Source organism: Penaeus monodon, chromosome 10 (assembly GCF_015228065.2).
Source record: "Penaeus monodon isolate SGIC_2016 chromosome 10, NSTDA_Pmon_1, whole genome shotgun sequence".
In the NCBI taxonomy this organism is placed as follows: Eukaryota; Metazoa; Arthropoda; class Malacostraca; order Decapoda; family Penaeidae; genus Penaeus; species Penaeus monodon.
In genome coordinates this window covers 1,307,643-1,332,642 of record NC_051395.1, presented here as the reverse complement: position 1 = coordinate 1,332,642, position 25,000 = coordinate 1,307,643, and the positions used below count along the sequence as shown (strand labels likewise).

General features: G+C 36.0%; 9 protein-coding genes across 10 annotated transcripts in view; all 9 read left to right on the top strand.

Moving 5' to 3' along the window:
* The first annotated feature begins 349 nt into the window (after nt 1-349).
* LOC119577444 (cuticle protein CP575-like) lies at nt 350-1,068 on the top strand. Its single transcript, XM_037925057.1, has 2 exons — nt 350-483; nt 695-1,068. The coding sequence occupies exons 1-2, from the start codon at nt 472-474 to the stop codon at nt 959-961; spliced, it is 279 nt and encodes a 92-aa protein (XP_037780985.1). The 5' UTR covers nt 350-471; the 3' UTR covers nt 962-1,068.
* Nucleotides 1,069-3,371: 2,303 nt separating this feature from the next.
* LOC119577443 (cuticle protein CP575-like) lies at nt 3,372-7,381 on the top strand. Of its 2 annotated transcripts, none has more exons than XM_037925056.1 (2): nt 3,372-3,397; nt 7,018-7,381. In XM_037925056.1, the coding sequence occupies exons 1-2, from the start codon at nt 3,386-3,388 to the stop codon at nt 7,282-7,284; spliced, it is 279 nt and encodes a 92-aa protein (XP_037780984.1). In that variant the 5' UTR covers nt 3,372-3,385; the 3' UTR covers nt 7,285-7,381. The 2 variants fall into 2 exon arrangements, with proteins under 2 accessions (XP_037780984.1, XP_037780983.1); XM_037925055.1 differs by lacking the exon at nt 3,372-3,397 and adding an exon at nt 6,669-6,706.
* Nucleotides 7,382-8,354: 973 nt separating this feature from the next.
* On the top strand, nt 8,355-8,963 carry LOC119577442 (cuticle protein CP575-like). Its single transcript, XM_037925053.1, has 2 exons — nt 8,355-8,392; nt 8,689-8,963. Exons 1-2 carry the CDS (start codon nt 8,381-8,383, stop codon nt 8,953-8,955), a joined length of 279 nt encoding a protein of 92 aa, XP_037780981.1. The 5' UTR covers nt 8,355-8,380; the 3' UTR covers nt 8,956-8,963.
* Nucleotides 8,964-11,362: 2,399 nt separating this feature from the next.
* LOC119577441 (cuticle protein CP575-like) lies at nt 11,363-11,959 on the top strand. Its single transcript, XM_037925052.1, has 2 exons — nt 11,363-11,398; nt 11,594-11,959. Exons 1-2 carry the CDS (start codon nt 11,387-11,389, stop codon nt 11,858-11,860), a joined length of 279 nt encoding a protein of 92 aa, XP_037780980.1. The 5' UTR covers nt 11,363-11,386; the 3' UTR covers nt 11,861-11,959.
* A 1,845-nt stretch (nt 11,960-13,804) lies between these two features.
* Nucleotides 13,805-14,499, top strand: LOC119577440 (cuticle protein CP575-like). The gene is made up of 2 exons (XM_037925051.1): nt 13,805-13,840; nt 14,163-14,499. Exons 1-2 carry the CDS (start codon nt 13,829-13,831, stop codon nt 14,427-14,429), a joined length of 279 nt encoding a protein of 92 aa, XP_037780979.1. The 5' UTR covers nt 13,805-13,828; the 3' UTR covers nt 14,430-14,499.
* A 1,276-nt stretch (nt 14,500-15,775) lies between these two features.
* LOC119577438 (cuticle protein CP575-like) lies at nt 15,776-16,499 on the top strand. The gene is made up of 2 exons (XM_037925050.1): nt 15,776-15,811; nt 16,136-16,499. Exons 1-2 carry the CDS (start codon nt 15,800-15,802, stop codon nt 16,400-16,402), a joined length of 279 nt encoding a protein of 92 aa, XP_037780978.1. The 5' UTR covers nt 15,776-15,799; the 3' UTR covers nt 16,403-16,499.
* A 2,274-nt stretch (nt 16,500-18,773) lies between these two features.
* Nucleotides 18,774-19,464, top strand: LOC119577437 (cuticle protein CP575-like). The gene is made up of 2 exons (XM_037925049.1): nt 18,774-18,811; nt 19,101-19,464. Exons 1-2 carry the CDS (start codon nt 18,800-18,802, stop codon nt 19,365-19,367), a joined length of 279 nt encoding a protein of 92 aa, XP_037780977.1. The 5' UTR covers nt 18,774-18,799; the 3' UTR covers nt 19,368-19,464.
* A 2,204-nt stretch (nt 19,465-21,668) lies between these two features.
* On the top strand, nt 21,669-22,361 carry LOC119577436 (cuticle protein CP575-like). Its single transcript, XM_037925048.1, has 2 exons — nt 21,669-21,704; nt 22,000-22,361. Exons 1-2 carry the CDS (start codon nt 21,693-21,695, stop codon nt 22,264-22,266), a joined length of 279 nt encoding a protein of 92 aa, XP_037780976.1. The 5' UTR covers nt 21,669-21,692; the 3' UTR covers nt 22,267-22,361.
* A 2,087-nt stretch (nt 22,362-24,448) lies between these two features.
* Nucleotides 24,449-25,000, top strand: part of LOC119577435 (cuticle protein CP575-like) — a 699-nt gene continuing 147 nt past the window's right edge. Inside the window, exons 1-2 of the mRNA XM_037925047.1 lie at nt 24,449-24,475; nt 24,784-25,000. The exon at nt 24,784-25,000 is cut by the window's right edge and continues 147 nt beyond it. Of these exons, the coding sequence (XP_037780975.1) occupies nt 24,464-24,475; nt 24,784-25,000 (229 nt within the window). The 5' untranslated portion in view covers nt 24,449-24,463. The remainder of the gene's footprint in view (nt 24,476-24,783) is intronic.

Here is a 25,000-nt window from a genome sequence, read left to right as displayed (position 1 = left end):
AACACCTGGACACACATACATACAATCTATCTATCTTCCTTTCTCTATATAAATACATACATATATATCCATAGATGTCAATACATACACACATACATATTTATATACATATATACATATATACATATATACATATATACATAAACACACACACACACACACACAAATATATAGACATATACAGTGCAACTTGACAAGCATCGACGTGCTGATATCATGTTCCCGTTAAAAAAGCATTTCGCAACATCTACACGCAGCATTCTCGGCGTCGACGTGCTGCTAGTGGGCACGACTACCATTAAGCAGAGACCCACTAAAAAGCTGAGCGCGCAAGGTCAGCTGACAGATTCGGTTTATTAATTCAAGGTCTGGACGATAGCTTCAAGGTCATGGCGTCCGAATTGTCCTGTATATAAACAGCGGTTCGGACAATCAGCGGACGACAGTTACTGCACTGAAACCCCGACAACCATGAAGCTTCTGGTAAAGTTTCAGAATGCTTTGGCTGGATGAGAGAGCACTCTCACGAATATTCTTTATTTGTAGTGCATTAAATAACATTTGCGTGTTTATAGGCTTTATTGGCATAAAGGTTTTGGTTAGGTATAGATTAATGTATATATCACTTTTTATTCATATATCGATGAAGTACAAAAGTTGTTGTATGTTAGTATTCACAATTTAAATTCAACAGCTGATCGTCGCCTTGGCACTGGTCGCCGTGGCCGCCGGCCGACCCTCCGATGTGATCGACGTCGAGCAGGACCACATGGAGCACGAGCAGGAGGGAGATCCTGGACGGGCCGTGGAGGGCGAGTACTCGTGGGTAGCGCCCGACGGGAACGAGTACCACGTCAAGTACGTGGCCGACCACAACGGGTACCGCGTGGTCGACGACAACGTCGTTCCGGAGTTCCGCGACGCCAAACCCACCGGCGAAGCAGAGGAGGCCGATGATTAGTGCTGCGGCTTGGAAGTAAAAACATCTTTTCTTCATAAAATAAATAGATATTAAATAATAAATGAATTAATAAAGAAACGAATGCTAGACAAATAAATAAATAAATCTATAATATTGACAAAATGCTTGTGTTTTTACCCCTTTCGCTGATGTGTGATTTATCATATTGTGTCCTGGAACGACAACAGAAGGGAATTATTGGTCTGTATCAGTTTCCTTTCACTTGGCGTTTCCTTTTCCATCCTTGCTCTTTATCTCATTATCTTCCACTCTTTCTCTTTCTCTCTGTTTCTCTTGTAGGCTCCTTCTTGCTCTCTCGTTCTTTTCTCTCCCTTTCCTCCTCTCTTTCTCTGTCTCTCTTTCCTTCTTCCATCTCTCTCTTTCCCTCTTTCTTTTTTGTGCTGCTGACCCGCATTCATTCCTTGCACACAGGAGGTAATTTAGAAGCAAAAATAAACAGACGAAGAATAATCATCATAAAAAATGTAATAAAATTAAATAATTAACATAATAACTTTCTCTCCCTTCCCTCTCTGTTTCTTTTTTCCCATTCTCTTCCAATCATCCTGGGGTCCTTAAGGAAAGATACCCCTAGATACATTCTTCTACTGTACCTATAGGGATTGCCATAGAAACATAGGGATATATAGCCTTCCCAACACCTTTTATATTGAAAGGACTGCTTTGTATTGATGTGAATATCAGATTTGGCCAATGCTATCCACAAAGAGTTAACTGGACTTGAAGAAACATCTCGCCTTTACACGTGGAAAATATTGTCATATGAATAGATCAGACACTTACAGGTGTTACTTCATAGGAATAACTGTAGATAACTTCAGCTCACTATAGTAGCATATAGAGAGATGTATAGACATTACTGTGTATGGTATATTCACGTGCACAAAAGCGTATCTCATAAACATAAATACATATACATATACATATACAAACATACACATATAAGTATGTATCAATATACAGCTAGATAGCTAAATATATATGTATATATATGTATATATATATATATATATATATATATATATATATATATATATATACTTATAACACACACACTCATACATACATACAGACATAATATTTAAACACACACACAGACATACACACACACACACATACACATCTATCTATCAATATAATTTACCTATCTATTAATATAATTTTCATTCTTTAATTAGACTTTTTTCTGTGTATATTGACCTTAATGAATACATTTCGTAGCCAAATCTACTGTAAGATATTTAAGAATTCAATTTAGAAATTCATAGTTTCTGGAAAAACAACAACATTCTGTTAACTGACATACTAACAATAAGAACTGTAAGTCTGAACTGAGCAGAGTGAATCGATGATTTACAGCTAATATGTAAATGTGCAGAGGAGGGCTCATTATGCACAGAGCCGTAAATGACATCAACGGAACTAATTATAAGAACAGTTTCGAAATCAGTTGACTAAAACCTCGGTCTTTTTAGTTTCGAGATAGTAATAACGGTGGAGTCGTGTAGCTATGTTGTACTTACTGAACAAAACAACTGAAGTTTTTTTTGGTGATTTTATACAACGGTTTTCAGAATTTCTTTTTCTTTTTCATTTACTTTTCTTTTTCATACGTCTGTGAAATTTGACGAGTCATCGTGGCGCTGCATTTCATCGTTCTAACCGCTGTTATGTCAATAAATAACTTGTGTCTCTATACGTCTGTCTGTCTGTGATATTATTAAATAACTTGTCTGTTTATATGTCTGTCTACAGATCTGTCGGTTGATTTTTTTGTGTGTGTGTATCTGTATATACTTTATGTGTGCGTAAATATGTACGTCATGAAGGGGATTCACAAATGCACAAGCAAATACAGCAGTCCAGAATTGTTTTCACGAACAGCAAAGAGAATAAGGAATGTCGAATGTGAAATATCGCTCATCGAGATTGTTTAATCGGGATCGATGTTTCGTGTTATTCCAGTCGAAATCATCACTGAGATGAATCTGATGACTTAAAAGATGATAGCGAGAGATTAGATAAGATTTGGATAATTTTTGATTCTAGGAACAACCTATACTTTCTAGCGCTTTATCTTGTTACTCTTATCCTACGTTCAGGATGCGCCAATGCCATCTGAAAAAGATATAAAAAGGAGTAACTTATTAATACAAATTAATACAGAGTGATAACTAGAACCCCCCCCCCCCCCGCAAATATAACATTTAGACAGAAAATTTCAAACTAACCTAAGCAAAAGTGGAACCAAAAAAAGTCAGCTCAAAAAGTCAAGTCACAGAATTCTTTCATTCAAGGTCCGAATACTTTTTGGCGTTCAAGGTGACGCTGAAGGGCGACCGAGTATAAATTGAAGCCAAGACGAGATGAACGCGACAGTTGCTCTCCCAGACAACGACCGTCATGAAGGTTCTGGTGAGTTAAAATTCATTATACAGTAGGTCGTATTCTTCTCAATTCCTTAAAGAGTGAAAAAATCTGTAACAATTATTATGAAATATATCCAATACCGTTATTCCATTGCATAGTTGATCGTCGCCTTGGCACTGGTCGCCGTGGCCGCCGGCCGACCCTCTGACATCATCGACATCGAGCAGGACCACATGGAGCACGAGCAGGAGGGAGATCCTGGACGGGCCGTGGAGGGCGAGTATTCGTGGGTAGCGCCCGACGGGAACGAGTACCACGTCAAGTACGTCGCCGACCAGTTCGGATACCGCATCGTCGACGACAACGTCCTTCCGGAGTTCCGCGACACCAAACCCACCGGCGAGACAGAGGAGGCTGACTAGTGCCATGGCTTGGAATCTCAAGTATTGATCATTTACACAGTTCTCGGATGGGACTATGAGGCTTTGTCTTTTGTGATCTAAGGGGGAATATTTCTCGAATAATAAATTCATATTTAAGTAAGGCAATATGTTTTATTCAAGCATCAGTTAGGGGGCGACTCGAGGGCTAAATGATAAAGAGGTAAAATCATACATATTCGCGAGAAAATACATTAATAGAAATAAAAATCTATCACCATAAATCGCTCAGTGTAAAATTCTGAGGCATATATATATATATATATATATATATATATATATATATATATATATATATACACATACACACACACACACACATATACACATATATATATTTTTGTTTTCAGAATCCTCGCTATAGTACCCGCCAACGTATTATTATTATCGTTATCATTATTATTATTATCATAGTCACTGCTATTATTGTGATTATTCATAATGATTATTACAAGGATTTCTACTACTACTACTCCCATCATCATTCATCTTTGTTAAATGAACATTAATATTATTCTTGCATAAGATGGAATTCACCATTCACCTGTGTTGCAAACCGAATTTCCGTTACTTTCAACAGCATCATAAGTAAATTCGAACCAAAACGGGACGCTCGAATAGCAACAACTGCTCATATCGCAAGAGAAGCTGAAAAACTGAACTAACAAAGTCAGTCCCTCAATTCGATAATCAATTCACGGTCTGAAGACTACTGACCTTCATCAAGGTGGTCACAGCGGGGCAGGTGGGTCTCTATTGTTGCTAGGACAAGCAAAGAACAACTGTTTTTGAGTAAGCCCGTTAAATAGTGAAGGTTCTGGTAAGATACAACATACTGTGGTTTGGTTGTTTTGAATTTTCGTTTCACCAACACGTTTTATAGTATATCCTGCCTCATGTGCAGTTGAGGATATTCGTCTTTCAATTCTTCAGATCAGTAACCGACTTTATTTGAACATGCATTCTATTTATATATTAACTTGTATAAACATTATATCCATATACATAGTCTGTGCAGATATACAATTAAATTAATATTGATAAATCTCTATTCAGATTTTTTTCCTTACTTAATGTCCGGTTAGATGAAGTTTGTGTAGTTAAATGTCCATTAAGAAAACGTAGCCATTTATACAAACAACGTCATAATGAATGGAGAAAGAGAATTAGTCTTAATGGAGGAATAACCAAGAAACAGTGAAACCGAATATTCTCTTCGTCACATGAACGCCATTCGACCTTGAAGTTACCGGTTCGTAGTGTAGACACCGAGATTTCTGCTAATGACAGTTCCAAAACCTTAATTACTGTTCATTAATCTGTGTTTTAAGAATCGATGGATGATCTTATTTCGTCATATCAAATGAAATATTATAAGCTGTAAAATTAATCTAAGAATAAAACTGGTCTGTGTTTTAAAAATTGATGGAGGTTCATATTTCGCCAGATTAAACATTATTTGTAAAAACAGTCTAGGAATAACACTGGACATAATATATGATGTAGAGAGAATATGAAAATATTAGCTACATTTCTTGCACTCTGGAATTTTTATTCTTACCTCTCCAACGTGTTTGCCAATAGAATTCATAAATTGTTCCTTCCCTTTCGTTGTTGCTGTTTTCATTAATATTAACATCTTTCAGAAGCCTTACACACGTCATTCTATTTTTCACGAAGATGATATATACGTATCTAAGTGTGGGTCTGTTTGTATGTGTATATGAGATGGATAGAGATATAGCTAGAGAAACAGGTAAGTAAAGAGATGGATAATTTATTCTATATATTTATGCCATCTTTCCTTAATCCTGTTATCATATGGATTGAAAATTTGAACTGCTAATATCAGTCTTTGTTCGTAGTGGATTCATCCCGAAAATCTGCCCTACGAAGCGAAACAAGTTGATGATAGAACCAACGTTTTTCAATGGCTTTGATAGCGATAAACCGGAAAATAAAAGTGTATTACGAAATGATACACGTTTCTATTTTGCTTGTGGTTTTGTTGTTTTCACTAAATATGCTACAACTACGACTAAATACGTCCTCGCTGGAAGAAAGATTATATCTATAAGGTGAATTAATTAATGCGTAATTTTTCTTACCTTTAGTAATCGTCAGTTATTGCAATACAAATATAAAGTATGAGTCATCAAATTCTCTAAAGTGATCAAGCGAATTGTGTTCAGAAATGGAAAGTGTGCTACATAATGTACTACTATAGAGAATATAAGTATGAACATAACGGCAATGTAAGCTCATTTTCATCATTGAAAATATCATGACAAAACGTAGATTAGTATCGTACAAGTTCCAGAGAGATAATGAAACTATACATCGAATAATCGTTTCCGGAAATATACAAATGAAACCGTAACAAAAAGAAAGAAAAGAAAGAAGAGAGAAAGAAAATAAAAAAAAACATAAAGAGAAGGTTCACTCTGACGAGAAAAATATTCGTAAAAAATAAAATATTCGATTTGAACATTTCAGGTTATAATTAGATGTGCTTGTGACAATACGGTACGTCATGACAGTATGACATTATGACGTAAAAAAGGTTTCATGCTTTTGAAGACACATCTAATAAGATATGAAGAACAATTATGAGCCAATATATGCCTTTAAACCATCAGGGCTTGTTATATTATCTACACTATTTTTTAGATATCTGTATAATACAAATCTGTCCAAAAAATGAATTTGTGGTAGGTGCATTTAGCCATTATAGGGGCGAGCCTCCCCATAAGACCTGGATAAGAAAACACGCAAGGTCATACGATGAATTCGAGGTCTGCACACCTTTGGTCTGCAAGGTCGCATAGGTGGTGTCGCCGGGTATATATAGTGGCCAGGACAGTCCCCGAGCAACAGTTGTCTCCGCTGAGTCCTTACAAACATGAAAGTTGTGGTGAGTTAGAACAGCCTTTGGTGTATAGTTGAGATATTTCGGATAAGACATCAGAAAAGCAGTTAGTAGGATATCGTACTAAGTACATCCTATCAATGTAATATATATATATATATATATATATATATATATATATATATATATATATATAGATATATATATATATATAATGCTCATTCAAAGCCGAAACTGAATAAAATGTTTTTCAGCAATATGCTTTTTGATAAATCAGCATGTCTGCTATATGTCTACTGTATTTTAGATCAAATAAGTCATTATTTGAACACCTAAACTGGCCTCCAATTCCTCAGCTGATCGTCGCCTTGGCACTGGTCGCCGTGGCCGCCGGCCGACCCTCCGACGTGATCGACGTCGAGCAGGACCACATGGAGCACGAGCAGGAGGGAGATCCTGGACGGGCCGTGGAGGGCGAGTACTCGTGGGTAGCGCCCGACGGGAACGAGTACCACGTCAAGTACGTGGCCGACCACAACGGGTACCGCGTGGTCGACGACAACGTCGTTCCGGAGTTCCGCGACGCCAAACCCACCGGCGAAGCGGAGGAGGCTGACGAGTAGACGAATAACCTGAAATCCAATCCATTTGTCTTTCATAAAAATCTGTTTAGAGTTATATGAAAAATGAAGTCAATAATAAACTTATTTTACAAGATAATGACCTTTTCCTTCCAATCCAAATTGAACGTTTTGCAATAGCTTTGATAGCGATAAACCGGAAAATAAAAGTGTATTACGAAATGATACACGTTTCTGTTTTGCTTGTGGTTTTGTTGTTTTCACTAAATATGCTACAACTACGACTAAATACGTCCTCGCTGGAAGAAAGATTATATCTATAAGGTGAATTAATTAATGCGTAATTTTTCTTACCTTTAGTAATCGTCAGTTATTGCAATACAAATATAAGGTATGAGTCATCAATTTCCCTAAAATGATCAAGCGGATTGTGTTCAGAAATGGAAAGTGTGCTACATAATGTACCATTATAGAGAATATAAGTATGAACATGAACGGCAATGTAAGCTCATTTTCATCATTGAAAATATCATGACAAAACGTAGCTTAGTATTGTGAAAGCGCCCAGAGAGAAAATGAATAATCGTTTACGGAAATATACAAATGAAACCCTCAAAAAAGAAAGAAAAAGAAGGGAAAAAAGAGAAAGAAAACTAACAAACATAAAGGTGAGGGTTCACAGTGACGAGAAAAATATTCGTAAAAGATAAAATATTCGACTTGAACATTTCAAGTTATAATTAGATGTGCTGGTGACAGTACGGTATGTCATGACAGAGTGGCATCATGACGTGAAAAAGGTTTCATGCTTTTGAAGACGCATCCAATAAGATGTGAAAACCAATTATGAGCCAATATATGCCGTTAAACCATCAGGGTTTGCCATATTTGCTACACTATTTTTAGATGTCTGTATAATACAAATCTGTCGAAAAATGAATTTGTGGTAGGTGTATTTAGCCATTATAGTGGCGAGCCTCCCCATAAGAACTGGATAAAAAAAACACACAAGGTCATACGATGAATTCGAGGTCTGCACACCTTTGGTCTGCAAGATTGCATAGGTGGTGTCGCCGGGTATATATAGTGGCCAGGACAGTCACCGAGCAACAGTTGTCTCCGCTGAGTCCTTACAAACATGAAAGTTGTGGTGAGTTAGAACAGCCTTTGGTGTATAGTTGAGATATTTCGGATAAGACATCAGAAAAGCAGTTAGTAGGATATCGTACTAAGTACATCCTATCAATGTAAGATATATATATAATATATATATATATATATATATATATATATATATAATGCTCATTCAAAGCCGAAACTGAATAAAATGTTTTTCAGCAATATGCTTTTTGATAAATCAGCATGTCTGCTATATGTCTACTGTATTATAAATCAAATAAGTATTCATTATTTGAACACCTCCTAAACTGGCCTCCAATTCCTCAGCTGATCGTCGCCTTGGCACTGGTCGCCGTGGCCGCCGGCCGACCCTCCGACGTGATCGACGTCGAGCAGGACCACATGGAGCACGAGCAGGAGGGAGATCCTGGACGGGCCGTGGAGGGCGAGTACTCGTGGGTAGCGCCCGACGGGAACGAGTACCACGTCAAGTACGTGGCCGACCACAACGGGTACCGCGTGGTCGACGACAACGTCGTTCCGGAGTTCCGCGACGCCAAACCCACCGGCGAAGCGGAGGAGGCTGACGAGTAGACGAATGACCTGAAATCCAATCCATTTGTCTTTCATGAAAAAATCTGTTTAGTTATATGAAAAATGAAGTCAATAATAAACTTATTTTACAAGATAATGACCTTTTCCTTCCAATCCTTTCATAAACAGGCTAAGAGTAGAATGAAGTAAAAGTGTATTTTTTTCACGTCAAAGAAGAGATAAATTCTAATGAGTCTTTAATGGCCAAGGAGAATTGGTTGCATGCAATCTAGTGTCTTTTTAAAGCGCTGTGGACAGTTAAGGCTAGTTTATCAAAAGTTGTTCGTAAACCAGCAAGTAATTTAACAATTTATTTGATTCACAAATATGGTGGGCATGCCAGTGACATACTTCTTCCAGTCTATATGTCTCTTTCTTTTCCTGTATATATATATGTATATACATATATGTGTGTGTGTGTGCGTGCTTTCGTATGTACACACACACACACGCACACACACACACACACACACACACACATATATGTATATATATATATATATATATATATATATATATATATATATATATACACATGCATATATATATATATATATATATATATATATATATATATATATATATATACATATATATATATATACATATATATATATATATATATATATATATATATATATATATATACATACACATATATGCACGTATACAAACAACGTCATAATGAATGGAGAAAGAGAATTAGTCTCAATGGAGGAACAACCAAGAAACAGTGAAACCGAATATCCTCTTCGTCACATGAACGCCATTCGACCTTGAAGTTACCGGTTCGTAGTGTAGACACCGAGGATTCTGCTAATGGCAGTTCCAAAACCTTAATTACTGTTCATTAATCTGTTTTAAGAATCGATGGATGATCTTATTTCGTCATATCAAATGAAATATTATGAGCTGTGAAAAATAATCTAAGAATAAAACTGGTCTGTGTTTTAAAAATTGATGGAGGTTCATATTTCGCCAGATTAAACATTATTTGTAAAAACAGTCTAGGAATAACACTGGACATAATATATGATGTAGAGAGAATATGAAAATATTAGCTACATTTCTTGCACTCTGGAATTTTCATTCTTACCTCTCCAACGTGTTTGCCAATAGAATTCATAAATTGTTCCTTCCCTTTCGTTGTTGCTGTTTTCATTAATATTAACATCTTTCAGAAGCCTTACACACGTCATTCTATTTTTCACGAAGATGATATATACGTATCTAAGTGTGGGTCTGTTTGTATGTGTATATGAGATGGATAGAGATATAGCTAGAGAAACAGGTAAGTAAAGAGATGGATAATTTATTCTATATATTTATGCCATCTTTCCTTAATCCTGTTATCATATGGATTGAAAATTTGAACAGCCAATATCAGTCCTTGTTCGTAGTGGGTTCATCCCGAAAATCCTACGAAGCGAAACAAGTTGAAGATAGAACCAACGTTTTTCAATGGCTTTGATAGCGATAAACCGGAAAATAAAAGTGTATTACGAAATGATACACGTTTCTATTTTGCTTGTGGTTTTGTTGTTTTCACTAAATATGCTACAACTACGACTAAATACGTCCTCGCTGAAGAAAGATTATATCTATTAGGTGAATTAATTTATGCGTATTTTTTCTTACCTTTAGTAATCGTCAGTTATTGCAAGACAAATATAAAGTATGAGTCATCAATTTCTCTAAAGTGATCAAGCGAATTGTGTTCAGAAATGTAAAGTGTACAACATAATGTACTACTATAGAGAATATAAGTATGAACATAACGGCAATGTAAGCTCATTTTCATCATTGAAAATATCATGACAAAACGTAGATTAGTATCGTACAAGTTCCAGAGAGATAATGAAACTATACATTGAATAATCGTTTCCGGAAATATACAAATGAAACCGTAACAAAAAGAAAGAAAAGAAAGAAGAGAGAAAGAAAATAAAAAAAAACATAAAGAGAAGGTTCACTCTGACGAGAAAAATATTCGTAAAAAATAAAATATTCGACTTGAACATTTCAGGTTATAATTAGATGTGCTTGTGACAATACGGTACGTCATGACAGTATGACATTATGACGTAAAAAAGGTTTCATGCTTTTGAAGACACATCTAATAAGATATGAAGAACAATTATGAGCCAATATATGCCTTTAAACCATCAGGGCTTGTTATATTATCTACACTATTTTTAGATATCTGTATAATACAAATCTGTCCAAAAAATGAATTTGTGGTAGGTGCATTTAGCCATTATAGGGGCGAGCCTCCCCATAAGACCTGGATAAGAAAACACGCAAGGTCATACGATGAATTCGAGGTCTGCACACCTTTGGTCTGCAAGGTCGCATAGGTGGTGTCGCCGGGTATATATAGTGGCCAGGACAGTCCACGAGCAACAGTTCTCTCCGCTGAGTCCTTACAAACATGAAAGTTGTGGTGAGTTCGAGCAGAATTTGGTGCATACCTGAGATATATATATGATACTCTTTTAAACTTCAAAGCCGAAACTTAATTAAACGTTTTATTGCAAAATGCTTTTTGGAAAGCATATTTAGTATATTTCTACTGTCTTTTTGATCAAATAAGTATTCATTATTTGAACACCTCCTAAACTGGCCTCCAAATCCTCAGCTGATCGTCGCCTTGGCACTGGTCGCCGTGGCCGCCGGCCGACCCTCCGACGTGATCGACGTCGAGCAGGACCACATGGAGCACGAGCAGGAGGGAGATCCTGGACGGGCCGTGGAGGGCGAGTACTCGTGGGTAGCGCCCGACGGGAACGAGTACCACGTCAAGTACGTGGCCGACCACAACGGGTACCGCGTGGTCGACGACAACGTCCTTCCAGAGTTCCGCGACGCCAAACCCACCGGCGAAGCAGAGGAGGCTGACGAGTAGACGAATAACCTGAAATCCAATCCATTTGTCTTTCACAAAAAAATCTGTTTAGAGTTATATGAAAAATGAAGTCAATAATAAACTTATTTTACAAGATAATGACCTTTTCCTTCCAATCCTTTCATAAACAGGCTAAGAGTAGAGTGAAGTAAAAGTGTATTTTTTTCACGTCAAAGAAGACATAAATTCTAATGACTTTTTAATGGCCAAGGAGAATTGGTTGCATGCAATCTAGTGTCTTTTTAAAGCGTTGTGGACAGTTAAGGCTAGTTTATCAAAAGTTGTTCGTAAACCAGCAAGTAATTTAACAATTTATTTGATTCACAAATATGGTGGGCATGCCAATGACATACTTCTTCCAGTCTATATGTCTCTTTCTTTTCCTGTATATATATATGTATATACATGTATGTGTGTGTGTGCGTGCTTTCGTATGCACACACACACACACACACACACACACACACACACACACACGCACACACACACACATATACATATATATATATATATATATATATATATATATATATATATATATATATATATATATATATATATATATATATATATATATATATGTACATATATACATACATATATGGACGTATACAAACAACATCATAATGAATGGAGAAAGAGAATTAGTCTCAATGGAGGAACAACCAAGAAACAGTGAAACCGAATATTCTCTTCGTCACATGAACGCCATTCGACCTTGAAGGTTACCGGTTCGTAGTGTAGACACCGAGGATCCTGCTAATGGCAGTTCCAAAGCCTTAATTACTGTTCATTAATCTGTGTTTTAAGAATCGATGGATGATCTTATTTCGTCATATCAAATGAAATATTATGAGCTGTGAAAAATAACCTAAGAATAAAACTGGTCTGTGTTTTAAGAATTGATGGAGGTTCATATTTCGCCAGATGAAACATTATTTGTAAACACTATCTAGGAATAACACTGGACATAATATATGATGTAGAGAGAATATGAAAATATTAGTTATATTTCTTGCACTCTGGGATTTTCATTCTTACCTTTCCAACGTATTTGCCAATAGAATTCATATTGTTCCTTCCTTTTCATTGTTGTTGTTGTCATTAATATTAACATCTTTCAAAAGACTTACACACGTTATTTTTTTTTTCGCAAAGATAATATATACACATGAGAAGACATATGTCTGTTTGTATGTATATGAGATAGTGAGATATAGCTAGAGAAACAGATAAGTAAAGAGGTGGATAATTTATTTTATATATTTATGCTATCTTTCCTTAATCCTGTTTTCATACGGATTGAAAATTTGACCTGCTAATATCAGTGTTTGTTCGTAGTGGATTCATCCCGAAAGTCTGCCCTACGAAGCGAAACAAGTTGAAGATAGAACCAACGTTTTTCAATACCTTTGATAGATATGAATCGGAAAAGAAACGTATATCAAAAAACGTTTTTCCTGTGGTTTTGTTGTTTTTACCAAATATGCTACAACTACGACTAAATACGTCCTCGCTGGAAGAAAGATTATATCTATAAGGTGAATTAATTAATGCGTATTTTTCTTACCATTACTAATCGTCTTTTATAGTAATCCAAATATAAACTATGAGTCATCAATTTCTCTAAAATGATCAAGCGGATTGTGTTCAGAAATGGAAATTGTGCTACATAATGTACTACTATAGAGAATACAAGCATGAATATGAACGGCAATATAAGTTCATTTTCATCATTGAAAATATCATGATAGAACGTAGCTTGGTGTCGTAAAAGCTCCAGAGAGAAAATGAAACCAACCATCGAATGATCCATAAGACCTGGATAAGAAAACACACAAGGTCAAACGACGGATACAAGGTCTGCACACCTTTGGTCTGCAAGGTCGCATAGGTGGTGTCGCCGGGTATATATAGTGGCCAGGACAGTCCACGAACAACAGTTCTCTCCGCTGAGTCCTTACAAACATGAAAGTTGTGGTGAGTTCGTGCAGAATTTAGTGTATAGTTGAGATATTTCGGATAAGACATCAGAAAAGCAGTTAATAGTAAATTAATGAGTAGGATACATACTAAGTACATCCTATCAATGTAAGATTATATATATATACATATATATATATATATATATATATATATATATATATATATATAATGCTCATTCAAAGCCGAAACTGAATAAAATGTTTTACAGCAAAATCCTTTTTGGAAAGTCAGCATGTCTGCTATATTTCTACTGTCTTTTCGATCAAATAAGTATTCATTATTTGAACACCTCCTAAACTGGCCTCCAACTCCTCAGCTGATCGTCGCCTTGGCACTGGTCGCCGTGGCCGCCGGCCGACCCTCCGACGTGATCGACGTCGAGCAGGACCACATGGAGCACGAGCAGGAGGGAGATCCTGGACGGGCCGTGGAGGGCGTGTACTCGTGGGTAGCGCCCGACGGGAACGAGTACCATGTCAAGTACGTGGCCGACCACAACGGGTACCGCGTGGTCGACGACAACGTCGTTCCGGAGTTCCGCGACGCCAAACCCACCGGCGAAGCAGAGGAGGCTGACGAGTAGACGAATAACCTGAAATCCAATCCATTTGTCTTTCATAAAAATCTGTTTAGAGTTATATAAAAAATGAAGTCAATAATAAACTTATTTTACAAGATAATGACCTTTTCCTTCCAATCCTTTCATAAACAGGCTAAGGGTAGAGTGAAGTAAAAGTGTATTTATTTCACGTCAAGGAAGATGTAAATTCTAATGACTTTTTAATGGCCAAGGAGAATTGGTTGCATGCAATCTAGTGTCTTTTTAAAGCGCTGTGGACAGTTAAGGCTAGTTTATCAAAAGCTGTTCGTAAACCAGCAAGTAATTTAACAATTTATTTGATTCGCAAATATGGTGGGCATGACAGTGACATACTTCTTCCAGTCTATGTCTCTTTCTTTTCCTGTATATATATATGTATATATATGTGTGTGTCTGTGTGTGTGTGCGTGCTTTCGTATGTACACGCACACACACACACACATACATACATATATATATATATATATATATATATATATATATATGTACATATATGTATATATATACATATACACATGCATATATACATATATATATATATATACATATATATATATATATACATATATATATATATACATATATACACATATATAAATATATATATATATATATATCTATATATATATATATATATATATATATATATATATATGCACGTATACAAACAACGTCATAATGAATGGAGAAAGAGAATTAGTCTCAATGGAGGAACAACCAAGAAACAGTGAAACCGAATATTCTCTTCGTCACATGAACGCCATTCGACCTTGAAGTTACCGGTTCATAGTGTAAACACCGAGGTTTCTGCTAATGACAGTATCAAAGCCTTAATTACTGTTCATTAATCTGTGTTTTAAGAATCGATGGATGATCTTATTTCGTCATATCAAATGAAATATTATGAGCTGTGAAAAATAATCTAAGAATAAAACTGGTCTGTGTTCTAAGAATTTGTGTATGTTCTTATTTCGCCAGATTAAATGAAATTTAATCTAAAAGTAAAACTGGACATATTTGATGTAGATAATATAAAAATATTATTTACGTTTCTTGCACTCTGGGATTTTCATTCTTACCTCTCCAACGTATTTGCTAATAGAATTCATAAATCATTCCTTTCTTTTCATTGTTGTTATCATTAATTTTAACATCTTTCAAAAGACTTACACACTTTATTCTATTTTTCGAATGATCCATAAGACCTGGATAAGAAAACACACAAGGTCAAACGACGGATACAAGGTCTGCACACCTTTGGTCTGCAAGGTCGCATAGGTGGTGTCGCCGGGTATATATAGTGGCCAGGACAGTCCACGAACAACAGTTCTCTCCGCTGAGTCCTTACAAACATGAAAGTTGTGGTGAGTTCGAGCAGAATTTAGTGTATAGTTGAGATATTTCGGATAAGACATCAGAAAAGCAGTTAATAGTAAATTAATGAGTAGGATACATACTAAGTACATCCTATCAATGTAAGATTATATATATACATATATATATATATATATATATATATATATATATATATATATATATAATGCTCATTCAAAGCCGAAACTGAATAAAATGTTTTACAGCAAAATCCTTTTTGGAAAGTCAGCATGTCTGCTATATTTCTACTGTCTTTTCGATCAAATAAGTATTCATTATTTGAACACCTCCTAAACTGGCCTCCAACTCCTCAGCTGATCGTCGCCTTGGCACTGGTCGCCGTGGCCGCCGGCCGACCCTCCGATGTGATCGACGTCGAGCAGGACCACATGGAGCACGAGCAGGAGGGAGATCCTGGACGGGCCGTGGAGGGCGAGTACTCGTGGGTAGCGCCCGACGGGAACGAGTACCACGTCAAGTACGTGGCCGACCACAACGGGTACCGCGTGGTCGACGACAACGTCGTTCCGGAGTTCCGCGACGCCAAACCCACCGGCGAAGCGGAGGAGGCTGACGAGTAGACGAATAACCTGAAATCCAATCCATTTGTCTTTCATAAAAATCTGTTTAGAGTTATATGAAAAATGAAGTCAATAATAAACTTATTTTACAAGATAATGACCTTTTCCTTCCAATCCTTTCATAAACAGGCTAAGGGTAGAGTGAAGTAAAAGTGTATTTATTTCACGTCAAGGAAGATGTAAATTCTAATGACTTTTTAATGGCCAAGGAGAATTGGTTGCATGCAATCTAGTGTCTTTTTAAAGCGCTGTGGACAGTTAAGGCTAGTTTATCAAAAGCTGTTCGTAAACCAGCAAGTAATTTAACAATTTATTTGATTCGCAAATATGGTGGGCATGACAGTGACATACTTCTTCCAGTCTATATGTCTCTTTCTTTTCCTGTATATATATATGTATATATATGTGTGTGTCTGTGTGTGTGCGTGCTTTCGTATGTACACGCACACACACACACACATACACACACATATATATATATATATATATATATATATATATATATATATATATGTACATATATGTATATATATACATATACACATGCATATATACATATATATATATACATATATATATATATACATATATATATATATATATACATATATATATATATATATATATATATATATATATATATATATACATATATGCACGTATACAAACAACGTCATAATGAATGGAGAAAGAGAATTAGTCTCAATGGAGGAACAACCAAGAAACAGTGAAACCGAATATTCTCTTCGTCACATGAACGCCATTCGACCTTGAAGTTACCGGTTCATAGTGTAAACACCGAGGTTTCTGCTAATGACAGTATCAAAGCCTTAATTACTGTTCATTAATCTGTGTTTTAAGAATCGATGGATGATCTTATTTCGTCATATCAAATGAAATATTATGAGCTGTGAAAAATAATCTAAGAATAAAACTGGTCTGTGTTCTAAGAATTTGTGTATGTTCTTATTTCGCCAGATTAAATGAAATTTAATCTAAAAGTAAAACTGGACATATTTGATGTAGATAATATAAAAATATTATCTACGTTTCTTGCACTCTGGGATTTTCATTCTTACCTCTCCAACGTATTTGCTAATAGAATTCATAAATCATTCCTTTCTTTTCATTGTTGTTATCATTAATTTTAACATCTTTCAAAAGACTTACACACTTTATTCTATTTTTCGCGAAGATGATATATACGTATGTGAGTGTATATGTCTGTTTGTATGTATATGAGATGGATAGAGATATAGCTAGAGAAACAGATAAATAAAGAGGTGGATAAGTTATTCTATATATTTATGCCATCTTTCCTTAATCCTGTTATCATATGGATTGAAAATTTGACCTGCTAATATCAGTGTTTGTTCGTAGTGGATTCATCCCGAAAATCTGCCCTACGAAGCGAAACAAGTTGAAGATAGAACCAACGTTTTTCAATACCTTTGATAGCGATAAACTGGAAAATAAACGTGTATTATGAAACGTTTTTCCTGTGGTTTTGTTGTTTTTACCAAATATGCTACAACTACGACTAAATACGTCCTCGCTGGAAGAAAGATTATATCTATAATTAATTAATGCGTATATTTTTCTTACCATTATTAATCGTCTTTTATAGTAATCCAAATATAAACTATGAGTCATCAATTTCTCTAAAGTGATCAAGCGAATTGTGTTCAGAAATGGAAAGTGTACAACATAATGTACTACTATAGAGAATATAAGTATGAACATAACGGCAATGTAAGCTCATTTTCATCATTGAAAATATCATGACAAAACGTAGATTAGTATCGAACAAGTTCCAGAGAGATAATGAAACTATACATCGAATAATCGTTTCCGGAAATATACAAATGAAACCGTAACAAAAAGAAAGAAAAGAAAGAAGAGAAAAAGAAAACAAACAAACATAAAGAGAAGGTTCACTCTGACGAGAAAAATATTCGTAAAAAATAAAATATTCGATTTGAACATTTCAGGTTATAATTTGATGTGCTGGTGACAATACGGTACGTCATGACAGTATGACATTATGACGTAAAAAAGGTTTCATGCTTTTGAAGACACATCTAATAAGATATGAAGAACAATTATGAGCCAATATATGCCTTTAAACCATCAGGGCTTGTTATATTCGCTACACTATTTTTTCGATATCTGTATAATACAAATCTGTCCAAAAAATGAATTTGTGGTAGGTGCATTTAGCCATTATAGGGGCGAGCCTCCCCATAAGACCTGGATAAGAAAACACGCAAGGTCATACGATGAATTCGAGGTCTGCACACCTTTGGTCTGCAAGGTCGCATAGGTGGTGTCGCCGGGTATATATAGTGGCCAGGACAGTCCACGAGCAACAGTTGTCTCCGCTGAGTCCTTACAAACATGAAAGTTGTGGTGAGTTAGAACAGCCTTTGGTGTATAGTTGAGATATTTCGGATAAGACATCAGAAAAGCAGTTAGTAGGATATCGTACTAAGTACATCCTATCAATGTAAGATATATATATATATATATATATATATATATATATATATATATATAATGCTCATTCAAAGCCGAAACTGAATAAAATGTTTTTCAGCAATATGCTTCTTGATAAATCAGCATGTCTGCTATATGTCTACTGTATTTTAGATCAAATAAGTCATTATTTGAACACCTAAACTGGCCTCCAATTCCTCAGCTGATCGTCGCCTTGGCACTGGTCGCCGTGGCCGCCGGCCGACCCTCCGACGTGATCGACGTCGAGCAGGACCACATGGAGCACGAGCAAGAGGGAGATCCTGGACGGGCCGTGGAGGGCGAGTACTCGTGGGTAGCGCCCGACGGGAACGAGTACCACGTCAAGTACGTGGCCGACCACAACGGGTACCGCGTGGTCGACGACAACGTCGTTCCGGAGTTTCGCGACGCCAAACCCACCGGCGAAGCGGAGGAGGCTGACGAGTAGACGAATAATCTGAAATCCAATCCATTTGTCTTTCATAAAAATCTGTTTAGAGTTATATGAAAAATGAAGTCAATAATAAACTTATTTTACAAGATAATGACCTTTTCCTTCCAATCCTTTCATAAACAGGCTAAGAGTAGAGTGAAGTAAAAGTGTATTTTTTTCACGTCAAAGAAGAGATAAATTCTAATGACTCTTTAATGACCAAGGAGAATTGGTTGCATGCAATCTAGTGTCTTTTTAAAGCGCTGTGGACAGTTAAGGCTAGTTTATCAAAAGCTGTTCGTAAACCAGCAAGTAATTTAACAGTTTATTTGATTCGCAAATATGGTGGGCATGACAGTGACATACTTCTTCCAGTCTATGTCTCTTTCTTTTCCTGTATATATATATATATGTATATATATGTGTGTGTCTGTGTGTGTGTGCGTGCTTTCGTATGTACACGCACACACACACACATATACATATATATATATATGTACATATATGTATATATATACATATACACATGCATATATACATATATATATATATATATATATATATATATATATATATATATATATAAACATATATGCACGTATACAAACAACGTCATAATGAATGGAGAAAGAGAATTAGTCTTAATGGAGGAACAACCAAGAAACAGTGAAACCGAATATTCTCTTCGTCACATGAACGCCATTCGACCTTGAAGTTACCGGTTCATAGTGTAAACACCGAGGTTTCTGCTAATGACAGTATCAAAACCTTAATTACTGTTCATTAATCTGTGTTTTAAGAATCGATGGATGATCTTATTTCGTCATATCAAATGAAATATTATGAGCTGTGAAAAATAATCTAAGAATAAAACTGGTCTATGTTCTAAGAATTTGTGTATGTTCTTATTTCGCCAGATTAAATGAAATTTAATCTAAAAGTAAAACTGGACATATTTGATGTAGATAATATAAAAATATTATTTACGTTTCTTGCACTCTGGGATTTTCATTCTTACCTCTCCAACGTATTTGCTAATAGAATTCATAAATCATTCCTTTCTTTTCATTGTTGTTATCATTAATTTTAACATCTTTCAAAAGACTTACACACTTTATTCTATTTTTCGCGAAGATGATATATACGTATGTAAGTGTGGGTCTGTTTGTATGTATATGAGATAGAGAGATATAGCTAGAGAAACAGATATGTAAAGAGGTGGATAAGTTATTCTATATATTTATGCCATCTTTCCTTAATCCTGTTATCATACGGATTGAAAATTTGACCTGCTAATATCAGTCTTTGTTCGTAGTGGGTTCATCCCGAAAATCTGCCCTACGAAGCGAAACAAATTGAAGATAGAACCAACGTTTTTCAATAGCTTTGATAGCGATAAACCGGAAAATAAAAGTGTATTACGAAATGATACACGTTTCTGTTTTGCTTGTGGTTTTGTTGTTTTCACTAAATATGCTACAACTACGACTAAATACGTCCTCGCTGGAAGAAAGATTATATCTATAAGGTGAATCAATTAATGCGTAATTTTTCTTACCTTTAGTAATCGTCAGTTATTGCAATACAAATATAAAGTATGAGTCATCAAATTCTCTAAAGTGATCAAGCGAATCGTGTTCAGAAATGTAAAGTGTACAACATAATGTACTACTATAGAGAATATAAGTATGAACATAACGGCAATGTAAGCTCATTTTCATCATTGAAAATATCATGACAAAACGTAGATTAGTATTGTGAAAGCTCCCAGAGAGAAAATGAATAATCGTTTACGGAAATATACAAATGAAACCCTCAAAAAAGAAAGAAAAAGAAGGGAAAAAAGAGAAAGAAAACAAACAAACATAAAGGTGAGGGTTCACAGTGACGAGAAAAATATTCGTAAAAGATAAAATATTCGACTTGAACATTTCAAGTTATAATTAGATGTGCTGGTGACAGTACGGTATGTCATGACAGAGTGGCATCATGACGTGAAAAAGGTTTCATGCTTTTGAAGACGCATCCAATAAGATGTGAAAACCAATTATGAGCCAATATATGCCTTTAAACCATCAGGGTTTGCCATATTCGCTACACTATTTTTAGATGTCTGTATAATACAAATCTGTCGAAAAATGAATTTGTGGTAGGTGTATTTAGCCATTATAGTGGCGAGCCTCCCCATAAGAACTGGATAAGAAAACACACAAGGTCATACGATGAATTCGAGGTCTGCACACCTTTAGTCTGCAAGGTCGCATAGGTGGTGTCGCCGGGTATATATAGTTGCCAGGACAGTCCCCGAGCAACAGTTCTCTCCGCTGAGTCCTTACAAACATGAAAGTTGTGGTGAGTTAGAACAGCCTTTGGTGTATAGTTGAGATATTTCGGATAAGACATCAGAAAAGCAGTTAGTAGGATATCGTACTAAGTACATCCTATCAATGTAAGATATATATATATATATATATATATATATATATATATATATATATATATATAATGCTCATTCAAAGCCGAAACTGAATAAAATGTTTTTCAGCAATATGCTTTTTGATAAATCAGCATGTCTGCTATATGTCTACTGTATTTTAGATCAAATAAGTCATTATTTGAACACCTAAACTGGCCTCCAATTCCTCAGCTGATCGTCGCCTTGGCACTGGTCGCCGTGGCCGCCGGCCGACCCTCCGACGTGATCGACGTCGAGCAGGACCACATGGAGCACGAGCAGGAGGGAGATCCTGGACGGGCCGTGGAGGGCGAGTACTCGTGGGTAGCGCCCGACGGGAACGAGTACCACGTCAAGTACGTGGCCGACCACAACGGGTACCGCGTGGTCGACGACAACGTCGTTCCGGAGTTCCGCGACGCCAAACCCACCGGCGAAGCGGAGGAGGCTGACGAGTAGACGAATAACCTGAAATCCAATCCATTTGTCTTTCACAAAAAAGATGTTTAGAGTTATATGAAAAATGAAGTCAATAATAAACTTATTTTACAAGATAATGACCTTTTCCTTCCAATCCTTTCATAAACAGTAGAGTGAAGTAAAAGTGTATTTTTTTCACGTCAAAGAAGACAAATTCTAATGACTCTTTAATGGCCAAGGAGAATTGGTTGCATGGAATCTAGTGTCTTTTTAAAGCGTTGTGGACAGTTAAGGCTAGCATCACAGTGTCATACGTCTTCCAGTCTATGTCTCTTTCTTTTCCTGTATATATATATATGTGTGTGTCTGTGTGTGTGTGTGTGTGTGTGCGTTCGTATGTACACCACCACACATATATATATGTACATATATGTGTGTGTATGTATTTATGTATATATATACATATACACACACACACACACACCACACACACACACACACACACACATATATATATATATATATATATATATATATATATATATATATATATATACATACATATATGCACGTATACAAACAATGTCATAATGAATGGAGAAAGAGAATTAGTCTTAATGGAGGAACAACCAAGAAACAGTGAAACCGAATATTCTCTTCGTCACATGAACGCCATTCGACCTTGAAGTTACCGATTCGTAGTGTAGACACCGAGGTTTCTGCTAATGACAGTGTCAAAACCTTAATTACTGTTCATTAATCTGTGTTTTAAGAATCGATGGATGATCTTATTTCGTCATATCAAATGAAATATTATGATCTGTGAAAAATAATCTAAGAATAAAACTGGTCTGTGTTCTAAGAATTGGTGTATGTTCTGATTTCGCCAGATTAAATGAAATATAATCTAGAAGTAAAACTGGACATATTTGATGTAGAGAGAATATAAAAATATTATTTACGTTTCTTGCACTCTGGGATTTTCATTCTTACCTCTCCAACGTATTTGCCAATAGAATTCATAAATCATTCCTTCCTTTTCATTATTGTTGTTATCAGTAATTTTAACATCTTTCAAAAGACTTACACACGTTATTCTATTTTTTCGCGAAGATAATATATACGTATGTGAGTGTATATGATCTGTTTGTATGTGTATATGAGATGGATAGAGATATAGCTAGAGAAACAGATAAATAAAGAGGTGGATAATTTATTCTATATATTTATGCCATCTTTCCTTAATCCTGTTATCATACGGATTTAAAATCTGAACTGCTAATATCAGTCTTTGTTCGTAGTGGATTCATCCCGAAAATCTGCCCTACGAAGCGAAACAAGTTGAAGATAGAACCAACGTTTTTCAATAGCTTTGATAGCGATAAACCGGAAAATAAACGTGTATTATGAAACGTTTTTCCTGTGGTTTTGTTGCTTTCACTAAATAGGCTACGACTACGACTAAATACGTCCTCGCTGGAAGAAAGATTATACCTATAAGGTGAATTAATTAATTAATTTCTCTAAGATGATCAAGCTCAAAACCGAAAGTGTATAACATAACGTACAACTATAGAGAATGCAAGTATGAACATGAACGGCAATGTAAGTCATTTTCATCACTGAAAATTTCATGACAAAACATAACTTAGTATCGTAAAAACTCGAGAGAAAAAATGAAACCAACCGTCGAATAATCGTTTCCGGAAATATACAAATGGACCCCCGCCCCCCAAAAAAAAGGAAGAAAGAGAGAAAGAAAACAAACAAACAAAAAAGGCGAGGGTTCACTCTGACGAGAAAAATATTCGTAAAAAATAAAATATTCAATTTGAACATTTCAGGTTATAATTAGATGTGCTGGTGACAGTACAGTATGTCATGGGACTGTGACATCATGTTTCATGCTTTTGAAGACGCATCCAATAAGATATGAAAACCAATTATGAGCCAATGTATGCCTTTAAACCATCAGGGCTTGCCATATTCGCTACACTATTTTTAGATATCTGTATAATACAAATCTGTCGAAAAATGAATTTATGGTAGGTGTATTTAGCCATTATAGTGGCGAGCCTCCCCGTAAGCCCTGGATAAGAAAACACACAAGGTCATACGATGAATTCGAGGTCTGCACACCTTTGGTCTGCAAGGTCGCATAGGTGGTGTCGCCGGGTATATATAGTGGCCAGGACAGTCCACGAGCAACAGTTGTCTCCGCCGAGTCCTTACAAACATGAAAGTTGTGGTGAGTTAGAACAGCCTTTGGTGTATAGTCGAGATATTTCGGATAAGACATCAGAAAAGTAGTTAATAGTAAATTAATGAGTAGGATATCGTACTAAATACATCCTATCAATGTAAGATATATATATATATATATATATATATATATATATATATATATAATGCTCATTCAAAGCCGAAACTGAATAAAATGTTTTACAGCAAAATGCTTTTTGATAAATCAGTATGTCTGCTATATGTCTACTGTATTTTCGATCAAATAAGTATTCATTATTTGAACACCTCCTAAACTGGCCTCCAATTCCTCAGCTGATCGTCGCCTTGGCACTGGTCGCCGTGGCCGCCGGCCGACCCTCCGATGTGATCGACGTCGAGCAGGACCACATGGAGCACGAGCAGGAGGGAGATCCTGGACGGGCCGTGGAGGGCGAGTACTCGTGGGTAGCGCCCGACGGGAACGAGTACCACGTCAAGTACGTGGCCGACCACAACGGGTACCGCGTGGTCGACGACAACGTCGTTCCGG